The 14,028-nt window shown below is 34.5% G+C and overlaps 2 protein-coding genes across 3 annotated transcripts; one reads left to right on the forward strand and one right to left on the reverse strand.

Moving 5' to 3' along the window:
- Nucleotides 1-36: 36 nt before the first annotated feature.
- Nucleotides 37-3,489, reverse strand: LOC104766323 (uncharacterized). The gene is made up of 11 exons (XM_010490189.3): nucleotides 3,235-3,489; nucleotides 3,044-3,118; nucleotides 2,638-2,733; nucleotides 2,471-2,546; nucleotides 2,278-2,376; nucleotides 2,087-2,157; nucleotides 1,878-1,985; nucleotides 1,623-1,760; nucleotides 943-1,045; nucleotides 575-783; nucleotides 37-387 (listed from the first exon to the last, which is right to left on the reverse strand). The coding sequence occupies exons 1-11, from the start codon at nucleotides 3,286-3,288 to the stop codon at nucleotides 319-321; spliced, it is 1,098 nt and encodes a 365-aa protein (XP_010488491.2). The 5' UTR covers nucleotides 3,289-3,489; the 3' UTR covers nucleotides 37-318.
- Nucleotides 3,490-3,562: 73 nt separating this feature from the next.
- Nucleotides 3,563-5,620, forward strand: LOC104766324 (uncharacterized). 2 transcript variants are annotated; one of them, XM_010490190.3, is made up of 4 exons: nucleotides 3,563-4,114; nucleotides 4,215-4,329; nucleotides 4,417-4,531; nucleotides 4,780-5,620. In XM_010490190.3, exons 1-4 carry the CDS (start codon nucleotides 4,014-4,016, stop codon nucleotides 5,493-5,495), a joined length of 1,047 nt encoding a protein of 348 aa, XP_010488492.2. In that variant the 5' UTR covers nucleotides 3,563-4,013; the 3' UTR covers nucleotides 5,496-5,620. The 2 variants fall into 2 exon arrangements, with proteins under 2 accessions (XP_010488492.2, XP_087359084.1); XM_087502958.1 differs by having other exon boundaries at nucleotides 3,581-4,114; nucleotides 4,421-4,531.
- Nucleotides 5,621-14,028: the final 8,408 nt, after the last annotated feature.

Genomic DNA, 14,028 nt, shown 5'->3' on the forward strand with positions numbered 1-14,028 from the left:
AAAAAGCTCTTTCATGAAACGTAAGATTACATGAAGTGTCCAAAGTATTCTTTATTAATAGGACTGACATTCAAATGTATGTAGTAACAAAGAAAATAATTATAAGTAGAGAATGCAACCAATATGGCAATATACACAACACATCAACTGCTCTGGCCACTAAAAGTTTCATCCTTCTCTTAAAACATTCAAACGATACTGGTTTCAAATGCGGCCAGTTGAGAAACACGGCTTAGATACACACAAAAAGATGTAAACGAACGACCTGGAGACAGAATCGGTGTCCGGTTGCCGTTTTGAAGCTCTCCATTTCATGTCTTAATCAAGTTTCACGTTTGAATATAACAGTGTATCCTTCGTCAAAGGCATGTACATAAGGAAGTACACCTGCAACCACCATGATAAGCATGTCAACTTCCAACAACTTAATACGTTCAGTGTTCAGCTACGAAGATAATATACAAACTACGAGAATTCTTTGGCAGGCCACTTTAGGTGGAAAGATACAACTGTACTACATTGACCAAAGAATCTGCTTGGTAGTAGTTAACTGATAGAAGGCATGTGATCTTACCCCAAGGATAGTTGCAATGAGAAGAATTATTCCGGTCAACCATGCAAGAGTCAGCCTAACAAGTAAAACTTGAGCGATAATGGCTGGACGTGGGATTCCCTCTACTTCCGCCATTGAGCGTGCAGATGAACGAGAAGACCCAATGCTCAGAAGATTTTCTGAAACTTGATTTACTCTCTCATCAAGGACGATCACCCCAACAATTTGGCCTGTAAGATCCCACAAATCTCTAAGCTTACTTAAAATACAGTTAAGAAAAAGAGACATGTTTCCGTTGAAAAGTTTTCAGTCTAAGAGTCCACCATCTTGAACTACTTTCTAAGACATATCTTTAAAGACGAGTTTATTAAATCATAGAGACAACTCACCTTTATGAGATGTCTCCAACAGTTCAAATAGCTTTGATAGGGTGGCAAGCAAGACACTCATCCCTTGCTTAGCCATACCTTGTCCATACTCCTGTGCTAAAGCCTGTAATTTCCACAGAGACAGAGAGTAATAAATGATATCAGACATTGACAAGGTCTGCAAAAAAAACACAAAAGACAAATACAATAGCAAGATGGTTGAACAATAAGACTTTTCAATGTTAATTAACTTAAAGTGGCAGCAAAGTCTACAAGCTGTCACGTTTATTAATGCTTTGATCACGTAAGAGACCAAATCATTGATAAGGCAGTTAAAAAGATAAACTCATTACGAGGTCCTTACTAGTCTTACTGTCTTACGATCCTTTGGATACAACAAGGAGAAAGATAGTTTAAACAACTACAACCAACTAAAAAAACTTCCAGTTCCCTGAAATCATATCATGATTCAGTTTCGAATTCTCTATTATTCTTAAAATAGCTAAGCAGGAGTAGCCGGAAAATAGTGCACAACTAACAACCAATACGGGACAATGGAAATGTCATAAATTTTCCAGAGATTTAAAGGAGGATATATTAACGTATACATTGAGCTTCCCACCCTCCAATATACATATATCAAAACTAAGACACTAAGAAAACAGGAAGAAAACAGAACAATGAAAAATGAATGCCCTTACATCGATACCACCAAAGCGTCCAACTGTTAATTCAGCAGTTCTCTCAATACCATGAGATAAATCATCATGAACGCTGACAGCCCGTCTGATATTCTGATATAGACCCAAAAGGTTCAATACAAATTTCCTCTCTGCTTCCTGCACAGGATAACAATATTCATATGCCTTCTTCTTACAGAAATCACAATATCTAGAGGCAATGCAGGAACATCTCCAATGTAAAATCCTACAATTTGATGAAGTTAAGGATATTACCTTTTGTAAATTGAACTCGACACTAGCACCCCCAGCCAGAGAGATACTCAACAATCCAGACAATGGTTCAGTAGAGCCAGCAACATATGATCCACCCAACCAATATGCCTAAGGATTTTATACCACACAGTTAATTGGTGGTCCCGTTAAAATTAACAAAGAAAACAATAGTGTGTTTGCACTTAGAATGACAGGTGCTGTTAACTTACAAAATCATTAATGTCCTCGTCAGTCACGTCAGATGAAGGTTCATTGACAGACACAACAACCACTTCACTGTCTGCAGAATTATGAAAAGATTGTCAGAATATATCCAAAACAAGACTCAACCCAAATGAAAAAAAAATTAGAAACTAGTAATGCTCATTAGATAGTTTTGCTACTCAAGCTATCATGGCACCTGAGAGTTCAATATCATTTTTGTATGAGTCAGACTTTATATTGCTCCTTATGGCATTGCCCAAGAAAGAATGACTAGGGTTGGTTCCCACAAGCGCATCTGCAAGTAAAAGATAAACACTTGAATATTTTACAGTTTTAAAATTTTCGTTCATGTGAGAAAACTAAAGCTTTCCAGTGTTTTATTCCCATACCATCAGCTCCAGCGATTTCTAGCACAAAAGCAGCCTGAGGCCTCTCAAATGGATTAGGTTTTAGAATCTTGTTTAGCTATAACAAAATGCAAAACACATAGATGATGAATTACACAACTTAACCCACGAAAAAAAAAAGAGCAAACTTTACTAGAACACTCAAAAACCTTGGATGAGCCATCAGCAGTCAAAGTTGCTGAAGGTGCAAAACCTAACAAAGCAGACACTGCTGCAGATATTTCAAAGGGCGACATAGGAAGCGCCTGTAGATTTCAATTCAAGGAAAAAAAAAAGATTAACTTCTTGTCATAAAGTCACAAACTTGAGTACTATTCATATTCCATTGATCTCTCATCAATAGCCACAAAAGAAACAAAACCATACAAGAAAACTTCAGAATTGTAAGACTATATTGACCTGATCTACACCCACAAACGAGAGAAACAATTACTCTAAACAAAACCTATACCGAATGAAACTTAACCCGTAAACTCATTTTCCAGAAACGATCTCAGATAGACATACAAAATCACCAAATCGCTCGTCCACTTATATTGGGAGGAGAACCATTACCTCGTTGGACGATCGTGGACGAAGATATTGGTTATTGGATCCATCAATGAAGAAAACAGAACCATTGGCTTCTCCCTATCCACAAACATCGATCCAATTCATAAAACAAGTCAGATCCATAAGTCTCATATGTACAAAAGCAAAATTACGTAAGAAAGAGTTGAGAACAGGAATAAAAAGTAAAAACGAACCCTATAATTCAAGGTGAGAAGAAGAGAGACGACGAATACGTAAAAAGCTTTCATCTTTACAACGAGGGTCGACGGAGAGAGAGAGAGAGAGAGAGATGGAGATCGATGTCAGAGATGTTTTAATGGAGACGAATCCAGATTTCTCAAATCAATCACAAGTGGTAGACACAAACTTAAAACGCTGTCGTTTCCTTATAAACAAAAATCCAAAACCCGGTTGATTCAATTCCGGTTTTATAAATCTAATTTCGGTCTTCTTCAATTTGAAGGAAACAAACAAAGGACAGTTTTAAGTACAAGAGGGGTATAATAGTAAAAGAACAAAACTGGTTCGTTTTAGAGAAGCGGTCCCGAATCAATTAATCACATCACACAACACAACACAACACCGTTTCCATTTCCAGAAACGGCGACGATGGCGACTTGGTAGCTAACTAGCTTACAACAAATCGGAGATTCCTCAACGGTGATGGAGATGTGACCCGGTACGAGCTTAAGAAGACGAGTTTCCCAAACGATTCAGAGCTTCAAAGCTTCAGATCTGTTTCCTTGGATCGGTCCCTAGAGATTTTCTAGGTTTCTGTTTTTTTTTTTTTTTTTGGTTTTCCACACACACCATTGAACGACTCGTACTCCGGAACTCACTGATCCCAAAACACGCCGGAGATTTTGACCGATTTTGTTTGATTTGAGTGAGTGACTCGTTGCTTAAAGTGTGTCACTGCTTTAGTGTTGTGAGGAAGAAGCTAATTTCGAGTTTTAAAGAAGAAGGAGTAAAGATGCCGAGGCCAGGACCAAGACCTTACGAGTGTGTGAAACGAGCTTGGCATAGTGATCGTCATCAACCTATTCGTGGTTCCATTATCCGTCAGATTTTCAGGTTTGTTTCACTCAAGCCACCATAGTCTCTCTTAGGGTTTCTATCTTTTATTGTTCTGTTTCATAATTTTGGGGTTTTTTTTTTTTTGTTGTTGTTGCAGGCTTGCCATGGAAGCACACAGTGCGGCCACAAGGAAGAACAAGGAGTGGCAGGAGAAGCTCCCTGTGGTTGTGTTAAAAGCTGAGGAGATCATGTACTCTAAAGCCAATTCCGAGGTTTCTAATTAGATTTCTTCTCTCTTTATGGTTTGTTTTCAGTTTCATCAAAGCCAAATCCTGACTTTGGATTTCGGTTTCCATTAGGAAGAGTATACAGATGCTGATACTATGTGGAATAGAGTAAATGATGCCATTGATACTATTATTAGAAGAGATGAGAGCACTGAAACTGGTCCTCTTTTGCCTCCTTGTGTTGAAGGTATTGTTCTTTTTTTTTTGTTCTTGCCTCTTCTTTTAACTGTTTCATTAGTTCTAGTTGAAGCTTATGCATTTTGAATCGCTTATTGAAACTGCGTAGAAGTTAGTAATCTTGTCACAGTGAGGTTGAGATTGGAACCAACTTGTTCAAAAGCTGCTGAATTTATGAATTGAACTTCTAAAAGAGTTGTGCTTTGTTACTGTTTATTATGTGTTTTAATGCGGTTTTTTGTGTGGCTATGGTTATAGCTGCTCTTAACCTGGGATGCATTGCTGTAAGAGCTTCAAGAAGCCAACGACATAGTAACATAAGGACTTACCTCGGTCCAAAAATCCAGGAACCGGTTTCTGCATCGCCTAACGAGCCGCCATACCATCATGACTATCATCATCAGCAAGCTCAGAAACCATCCACTAAACCAATTCATACCGCTCAAGCTGCTGCGATCCCAGTGGATGTACATGATGATAACAGCAACAAGCGTGTAGCTGCACCTCGCGGTTACCCGTTTCTACATGAATCCATGCAGATGCATCAAAAGCCATTGGCAATAAGACAAGGTAATAGCACTGCTCCTGCTCCTACTACTGCTCCTGCTCCAGTCAATTTGGGTTCGGTCTATCCTTTGTATTATGGAGGTAATCATCAGACTCAGCAAGTGGACATGTCTATTAGAGTCCCTGAGACGCCCATAATCATTGGCATGCCTATTGGTATAAAACCCCCAGAAGAAGCAACAGAGAGGATGTGTGATTTGTCCTTGAGGCTTGGTATATCTTCAGAACCCTCGAAAAGAATAGATGTCGGATCTAGTCGGGCTTACCCGAGAAGAAACCAAGAAGAGTTATGTTTATTCTCTGAGGTAAAGAAGAATGATAGGTTTGATTGGTTTTCAAATTGTGAAGGTCAGAATTCAGATTCTCGAGTTAAAAAGCACAAAACATTGTGTGGAGACTTCCACTAGGACTTGCTTAGTTTTTTTCTTTACTCAAATCTTGTAAAAGCCTCAGGTTTATTGGTTAATATTTATCGACTCTACTAGTCTAGTTTTAGCTTCACTTCAAAATGATAATGGTGCTGTTAAATTAACTCCCACAAATCTCCAACTTTCTTTTTTGATCGAACTGCGATTGAGATTTTGTCAAATTACAACAATTTAGTCCTGTATATAAATGCATCTAGATGTCAATATAGACCGTATTCGGTACGATCATCACAACTACACTCTCGTGAGATGGTAACTAAAACTAACCACGAGGGAATAGAAAACTCTTTTAAAATAAAAAAAATTGGTCATCAAGACACTTGTTGATTGTATACGATAATTAATTAGGAGGACGACTTGGTGGTTTAGGATTAGCTCAATTCGAATGTTCTAAAGATAAAGACGATCGAGCAGACAGCACAAAACTTCAAATGCACTTAGGCAACGGACTTTATAGGAGGCCATGCATATATCTTCTATATATGAAAAATACTCTCTAACAATATTGAGCCTGCTGTGAATGAAGTTTTGAATGTTGAGACATTAACCCATTATTTGGCTCTAATTAGAAAAGAACGATATGATTTATCTAAACAAACGAAAACTGTGACTAGCTCTTTTCTTTAGAAAGGTGCATCATAGAAAAATGATATGATCTATCTCTTTTTTATGTTTTCGCTAAAATATAATATGATCTATCTCACCAACTATATCCGTTCTCATTTATTGAAGGGGAAAAAAACTATATTCGTTCATTGAAGCTTTACTAAATTACTTATAAATCTTGGTTAATGTATAACATTTTGTACCACGCTAGTAAGAGAATATCTTTAATAGACAAACGAAATTATCCTTTTTGTGAAAACTAGCTCTTTCCTTGTTCCTTCTGTCATAGCTCTTTCCCGGCGCGTGAAGCCAAGATTCCTCTGGTGGCGGCTGCTGGTGAAGGTTCGGTGCAAATGCTTGAGGACGGCATTGAATCCGTGGTCAGAGCTAGCGGATCTGGTATGGAATCTTAGTGTGTCGGTCTTCTTCTTCCGGGGGGTTTGGTGGCTCTAGATGAGTGGTGAGGGTTCTTCTCACTCCAGCCGAGACGCTGCTTTGCGGGATGGGTTTGGTTTCGAATGACAGGTAAGGAGGGCGGCGCTTTCATGTAGGCTTTGGATCTGCAAGAGGAAGACAGAGGTGGGTGGTTCTCCACTCCGGCAGCTGAGGTGTGGATATGGCTCCCAATCGATGCGACTGTGGCTTCGTTTTGGCGGATCGGGAAACTCCTGATCAAGTCGCGGTGGAGTTTTCTTGGGGCTCATCCGCCAAATCCAAGCTGCGGTTCGCGGCGGAAGTCGGCTGGGAGTCAGGAGGGTTGAGCTGCGTTGTCATGGTGGTTAACCATGGAGGTTGGCTTCTGGGCACTCGTGGGATTCCGGGATACGAAGGATGGTTTGAGCCACCATCGTCTGTAAACCGCCACGAGTTTTGTCTCCACCGGACCGGATTGAAGAGTAACAACCTAAAGGAAGCGATGGCCGCCGGAGCTAGAAGGGGGTGTTAGATCCGAGTGAGCAGGTTGCTAGGAACGGGACTTGACTTCGCGGGGCCTGAGATCGGTTGTTTGTACTGGCCGGAAGATTTGTAGCAGGTCAGGTGGTCTCGCCGGAGAAAAAAACCTGACGGTTCTTGGTTTCTTCCGTCATGGAATTCGACCTGGTGAAGCCGCCGCAACGCCGTCGATCTTGCAACCACCGGCGATACAGTTCGAGCATCTGTCTTTAGGAGTGTCAGCAGGATCCGATCCACCTTTCCGGCGATGGCTTCGGCGTCGTTTTCTTTTTTTGTATCTGTTGGACTCTTGTCTGTATTCCAAAGACTAAGCCCAATTTTTTTGGGAAGGCCCATTAAGTTTAAATATAAATATAATTAATTTAAAAAAAAAAATGTATGGTACACTCGTGAGTCGTGCGTGATTCACGAGTCGATAACATGCAATAAACTAAAAGGAGCTTTGTATATATTTGTAAACTCGAAAAAACGTAGAAAAATGCATGATCTTTTTTGGAGAACCTACGTACGTACGTACCCATCTCAGGTAAGATTACCGTGACACCTATCCCAATCAAACCTCAACTTTCTTTCTCCCTTGTTTATTTGACGTATCTTAATTAAGTATGAAATCAATACCTAATAACCTATAATAATAATTTTGGATTAAAGAACTAGCTAGTTGTTTCTATTACCATGAATGTTTTAGATTTCTCCACCACCAATGAAATCAAAGCCTATATATATAACAATTATCATTTTAACAAAACAAAATTAATTAGCAACGTCCTACTAAATATGTTTTCCAATTTCCCAAACATTTACTGCATCAATATTATCGAGTTTGAGCCATAGGCAATAAAACGATCCTAAAAACCAATCCCAAGAAGGCCAAAACGCTCTTGAAAATCACATTAGTTTAGAAAGCCATAATTACCATGAAGTTCAATAATATCCCTTAGGGTCAAATTCCAATCTCAAATATCCCACACGGCCTTCGAAAGCCATAATAATTATCACAAAGGTCAAAACAATTCTGAATATCACATACCAGCTTTGAAAGCCAACATACCAGAAGTTAGTGTTGGCTTGTGCTTTGGTTTGTGGATTAGCTAACACGGCTGCTGGAGGAGCTAGTAAGACCTTAAGATTGTTCAACGTTTGGTCGTATTGTTCGATTTGCTCTGTGCTAGCCGACCTATGGAAAAGAGTTTGGTAGAGCGAGCTAGCGCTTTCCTTTTCCTTTGGTTCGTGTGGTTCCGTTCTGAGAAAGCTCATGGATTGTTCAACGAGGGTCTCTCACTTGACGCGGGTGGAGTCATTTACTGAACATTCTTTAATCAGAACAGCTGGACTTATGCAGCTCATGCATTCCTAGCTAGTTTCTAGTTCTGGCTGCTTTGGATATATATACAATAATCCTATAACTAATTTAAAGGATTGCATGTTTTTATCATAACATTTCGTTTTATACATTTTTGACATATAAGAATTAACTAAAAGTGGGTCATATATTTGCGGTTGTATCCATAGACCATATCCCTTAGTTTTTATTTTAGTATTAGTAGTGCATATTTTGAATTTGTATATTTTATCATAACTTTACATTACTTACAAATAATTGTACATTAATTACAACTGATTCCTTTACTAACATTTGGGTTCATTTACCATCATATAAATTATATTTCATAAACCATGACATTTATAATATTAATATCTCAATTATTCAAATGAACCAAAATATTATTGTTATTTAATTTCCTAGTTTTTTTTTTCTGAACAACTGTTAATTTCCTAGTATACGCTACTATAAGATTGAATAATTTTTTTAATAAATCATATAGTTTACTATCAATAAGTGTTACCAGTATAATTTATGCATTCATAGTATTAAATTAATTATCAATAAGAACACAAAACACAAATTTTATTTGCGATTTTGAGGAGGTTACTCCTAATCAGTAATTAGTATGATAATATAAGTTTCTATTAATCATTAGAAAATATTTTGAAATATCATATAGATATAAATAATGTTTTAAAAAGTATGCCAACAGAAGAAATTAATTTCACATCCAAATTAATTATTGTACATTATCTTTAATATCTTTATATTTAATACTCATCAATCATTACTACAAAAAAAAAAGTAAGCAGCTTAACAACTATTTTCATTATTACACAAATTCTTGTTTTTATGTACAAATTATTTTTTAATATGTAGAAAATTTTTTTTTGTTTTTTTTTATTTTGTGCACCCTTTTATTTATTTGTATATTATACATAACGAGTGAGAGAACGGGATTATTATAGAAATAGACATTTATTTAGCTAAATATTTGAAATTAGGGACTTTTGTCCATGCTTATAAGATTAGGCATTTTTTTACAATTCTATCCTTCATTATCTGTATCTTCTTTCTTCCTTCTTCTCCGACCAACACCATCACAAAACACACTTTTCCATCATCAACAACCATCTATGAGAACCAACAAATTCAATGAATTTAATAAAATTGTATTAATATATAAAATAAACTAAACCCTAAAATGATCATGTCTAGAGAACCCTTGGGTTCCAATCATAAACACTAGTTGAATTAAAACTTCTAAATCATTTTCAAATCTAAACCAAAACTAAAAGTTACATGTTTTGTGATTGACAAATCCTGAACCAAAACTGATTCAATCGCCAACCTTGAACGACGGTAACCATCTTCAAGGTGGAACTCACTATGATCGTCACCACTGTTGAAAAGATTCGAGATCTTGCCGTCATCTTCTTAATCGTTTGGAAGTCGGAAAGGATGAATCGTTGTGAGAAAAAATTTAGGATAGATGAAACTTTCATAACTTGAGTCCAGATCTACATCGAGATCCAACAACCAAAGATTCTAATGGATATATGGCCGACAAAGCTTCACAGACGATTAAGGGTTTTTTTTTAACCATCGGAATGACCGGCAAAGACGCAGGTCGTCGGAGAGATCTAAGCAGCCAATAAGTATCTCTTTAATTCACGATGAAGAACTGGATTTGAGAGTCTGAGAAAAATATTGGTTCACGGCGGAGAGAAAGAGGAAGACAGAATTGAGCGTTGATGGAGAAGTAAGGGCAATTTTGTCTTTTTGGTCGAAATAAAATGCCTAATCTTGTAAGCACGGAAAAAAGTCTCTAATTTCAAATATTTAGAGAAACAAATGCTTATTTCTATAATTAATCCATGAAAGAACCATGAAAGAAAGAAAATAAAAATACCAAAAAAGTACCAAAGGGATTAAAATTTAAAAAAAAAAAAAAAGGGAGAAAAGGCGACAGAAAAAGTAGCTGGAAGATAAAATAAAAAGGTAATAAAAAGGCCAAAAGGTCAAATGATACAGAGCTTTTTTTTTATTTTTCACATTTTTACAGCCAACAAATGAGAATTGTCGGTTCATTTTTGTATCAATATTTACACATAATTATTAACTATATATGTTTAAATGAGTTTTATATGTGTATGAAAATAGACTAAAAGAAGTTTAAAAGTATATTTTTCTTCAGATGATTTTAAATTTACAAATTGAATTAAAATTTTAGTTAATGTCAATCATATTATAGTATTAGAACAGTTATATGAAATTCTATAAATTTTGGAAAAGTTTCGAAAGAGTTTGTTCCTAAATCATTAGTAAAACTCTATAAACTCTTCATAAAGATACAGTTTTTGAATCTGTTGGAATAATTAGAATTTTGTGATAATTTTAAAATGGAAACCAAATATGTAATTTTCTTTGGAAAAAAATATATAACAGAAAATCAAGTACATAAGAAAAAATTGTAATAAATTGTTTTTGGTTTAATTTAAACTTTTTGCTTACTTTAGTCAAGTACATAAGAATAAATTGTTTTTTTCCTAGAGAATTTGTTAAAAGATTACTCTTTCGTAGATTATCCTTGGAGTTATTTTCTAATTTATTGTTTGGTTGAAGAAAAAAAAAAATTACCCTTTTGTAGATACTCTTTTTCAAAAATACTTTTTTGTCATTTTCATTTTTACCCTTGTTACCACTATTACAGTGTGTTAAATTGATTTTTAGAATTTTGTTTTAGGTTTAGGTTCTTTATTTTATATTTAAGATATAGTTTTGAGGGGTAGAATTTATTATTTAGAGTTTAGAATTTAGAATTTAGTCATTTTATATATAGGAAGAGGTATTATTGAAAATCAACAACAAAAAAAAGTTATTTTTGCAAGTGCTCTTTTTTCTCACCATATATATACTTATATTAGAATAGAACTTTGTAATTGGTTATTTAAACCGGATGAACGCGTTTACAATATAACATAAGAAAAAATATTTTACAAGCACAAATTAAATACCATGCTATAAGAAAAGGAAGAAAGTTACTACTGTATATCAAATTGAAGAAAACCAAACTCATCTAAAGTAGGTTGGAGAAAAGGCTATCACACGTTAGACGTTAGAAAATTATGATATCTTGCATAGAATTCTTATATTTTGGATAATTTATCCTACGAGAATGGATATTTCACATAACCCAAATTAGCACTTCCAAATCTAATTAGAGATGCAAGAAATTCATTTTACAGTTGACTTCCAAAATTATTGTTGTCATCCGCTCGGTACATATCGATCCCAACTTCGAAGTGGGTTATTTACTCTTCCAATAACATTCTCCTTGAAAAATAAGATTTTGCATACTTTTTACCAAAATCACGGTACCAACAATGATTGTGTTATGAGAATTTGAACTTTCTTCCAGGCATTGTAATCACTTACTTCCTAGAATGTTTTTCTATGCATATATTTCTAGATGAACCACACTATCCTTCAAAAAAAATTTTGGTTTGGCATCTCAAAAAAATATCAAATTTAAATAAGTTGAAACTCATGGGGGTACATTTTTTCCTCTGCCCACCCCACCCTCTCTGTCCATCCAAAAATGGAAATATTATTTCTTTACTTATAAACTATGAGTATCTACATATTATATGTCTTCTAAATTTCTAGCTAACTACCAAAAAATACATATATTTAAAAGTTTTTTGGCTAACAAAGTGGTCTTCAAAAAATTTAAATATCAAAAATTCACTTTGTCTTTGTGTTCTCGTGTACAAATTTAAATTCATGTTATCCAACACATACTGTATTTTAGTTGCTTATATTCGAAATCCTCAAAATTTTGGTTATTGCACTAATTAACTTTTTAGTGGAAAACTGATTGTGCAACAACCTATATTAAAGTTAATTACAAGGTAATTTACAGAATACCATAACATATTTTGATTGTCATCTACTTTACTTTTCTATAAAAAAAAATCTGCTAACCATTTATTTATGTGTAAAAAAATTTAGACATAATTAAATATCTTACGAAACTAACAATTGGTATAGTGCATCTATAAACTTTAGAAAGCATAACATGTCGTAAATCGACCGAACTTTTTTTGAATTTAATGTTAAATTATATTTAAAAGAAAAATAACGTTTTCACAACAAGTGCAGTGTTTTTGCTAAATGTTAGCAACTGAAAACAACATGTTTAAAGGAAAATGTTGGCTAAATGTGATGTTGCAACCACATTTGATAAGCTTCATCATAACGCCTATCACCCAACAGCCCAATTGATGAAAACTGATTTCGTACTTGCTTATTAATCCAACCAATTATAAATACAGCGGACTTTCTCTTTTCCCATTTTTAGAAAAAAAAAATTGCTAACCAACCATATCCAATTTTGTAATTCACCTTAATGTAATTAAAAAATCTTTCTCATTAATCTTCAAGATTGTCCAAGGATTTAAATGGAAAATTTTTGGATATACGTAATAATAATCCTTGTACGTGCTTAATTGTCTGATTTGGTATATCCTTGCTAAACATCATTGCCGATTTTTTTTTTTAAAGTTGATCTTTTTGCCCAATGTTTTTTTGTATTGTGAGATTTCATTGCATATGTTATTTTAACTCATAATCACATATTAATTTCTGTAATAATATATCTCTATAGTTAAAAAATTTAATCATGATATATGTGAAAAAGATAGATAAAAAAAAGATTACATAAATTTGTATGAAGAGATATAATGAAAATTAAAAAAGGAAAATTGAGTAAAGATGAAAGAAAATGTGAAGTTAGTGTGCAATAAAGGGATATGTTGCCATAAATATAAAAATATTTAAGGGACCATGATCATATAAATTACATTGTCATTGGTTTTTTTGGCCTTGTAGCCATCTTTTTGCATTGTGACCATTTTAAGGCTTTGTGACGAAATATATCAAAAAAATTAGTATTCTAGCGGTAGTAATAGTTATCATCTTTTATTTACTAGTTGAATGTATATCTACTAAGATATTATTTTATTTGATAATACTATTTTTAGATTCCATAGTAGAAAAGTTTTCTATATCTTAAGGAGCACTAAAAAAAATGGGTGAAAAAAATACGTTGTAAAGGTGAAATCAATTGAAGAATCGGTAATGATTTTGGTGGTGACAAAAAGTTTGACAATTTTTTTTGTTATTATCATCACTAAGTAATTGTAATGCATCTTATTTTCTCAAAAATGTTAAATTTATTATTCAAACAAAAAAAAATATTTAGATGAGTAGGAAAAAATAAATCCAAAAGTATATATATGAAGTTAGCTAAGAAATATAAGAAATAAAGAAGCCTTCTAGTTCCAATTGGTTGATTTGTAATGTACATAGACAAAATTTATGGTATATAAGAATGTTAATTAATCTTTTTAACAGAAAATTGGAGCATGTTTTCCAAACCAAACAAAAAAAAATGGAGCATGTGAATCATAATTGTTGTTTTGTTTGCCCTTATATGTTATTGAAGTTTGAAATCAATCTTATCGGTAGATCTATTTAGATGCTTGTGGGAATTGGCTCAATTGGGAATGGTCGCAGCTAGTAAAATTTTTGGTTGGGACTTCGATGCACTCTGTTTCATGT

This window comes from Camelina sativa, chromosome 19 (genome assembly GCF_030686135.1).
Source record: "Camelina sativa cultivar CO46 ecotype springtype chromosome 19, ASM3068613v1".
Taxonomy (NCBI): Eukaryota; Viridiplantae; Streptophyta; class Magnoliopsida; order Brassicales; family Brassicaceae; genus Camelina; species Camelina sativa.

What these genes read in the sequence shown, in the direction of transcription:
- LOC104766323 (XM_010490189.3), bottom strand. Translation starts at nt 3,288, where the DNA reads ATGAAAGCTTTTTACGTATTCGTCGTCTCTCTTCTTCTCACCTTGAAT. An exon ending in AGAAATCGCTGGAGCTGATG is followed by an intron (nt 2,377 to 2,470) that starts GTATGGGAATAA and finishes TTTTACTTGCAG; the next exon opens with ATGCGCTTGTGGGAACCAAC. An exon ending in AAATGATATTGAACTCTCAG is followed by an intron (nt 2,158 to 2,277) that starts GTGCCATGATAG and finishes ATAATTCTGCAG; the next exon opens with ACAGTGAAGTGGTTGTTGTG.
- LOC104766324 (XM_010490190.3), top strand. Translation starts at nt 4,014, where the DNA reads ATGCCGAGGCCAGGACCAAGACCTTACGAGTGTGTGAAACGAGCTTGG. An exon ending in ACTCTAAAGCCAATTCCGAG is followed by an intron (nt 4,330 to 4,416) that starts GTTTCTAATTAG and finishes GGTTTCCATTAG; the next exon opens with GAAGAGTATACAGATGCTGA. An exon ending in TTTGCCTCCTTGTGTTGAAG is followed by an intron (nt 4,532 to 4,779) that starts GTATTGTTCTTT and finishes CTATGGTTATAG; the next exon opens with CTGCTCTTAACCTGGGATGC.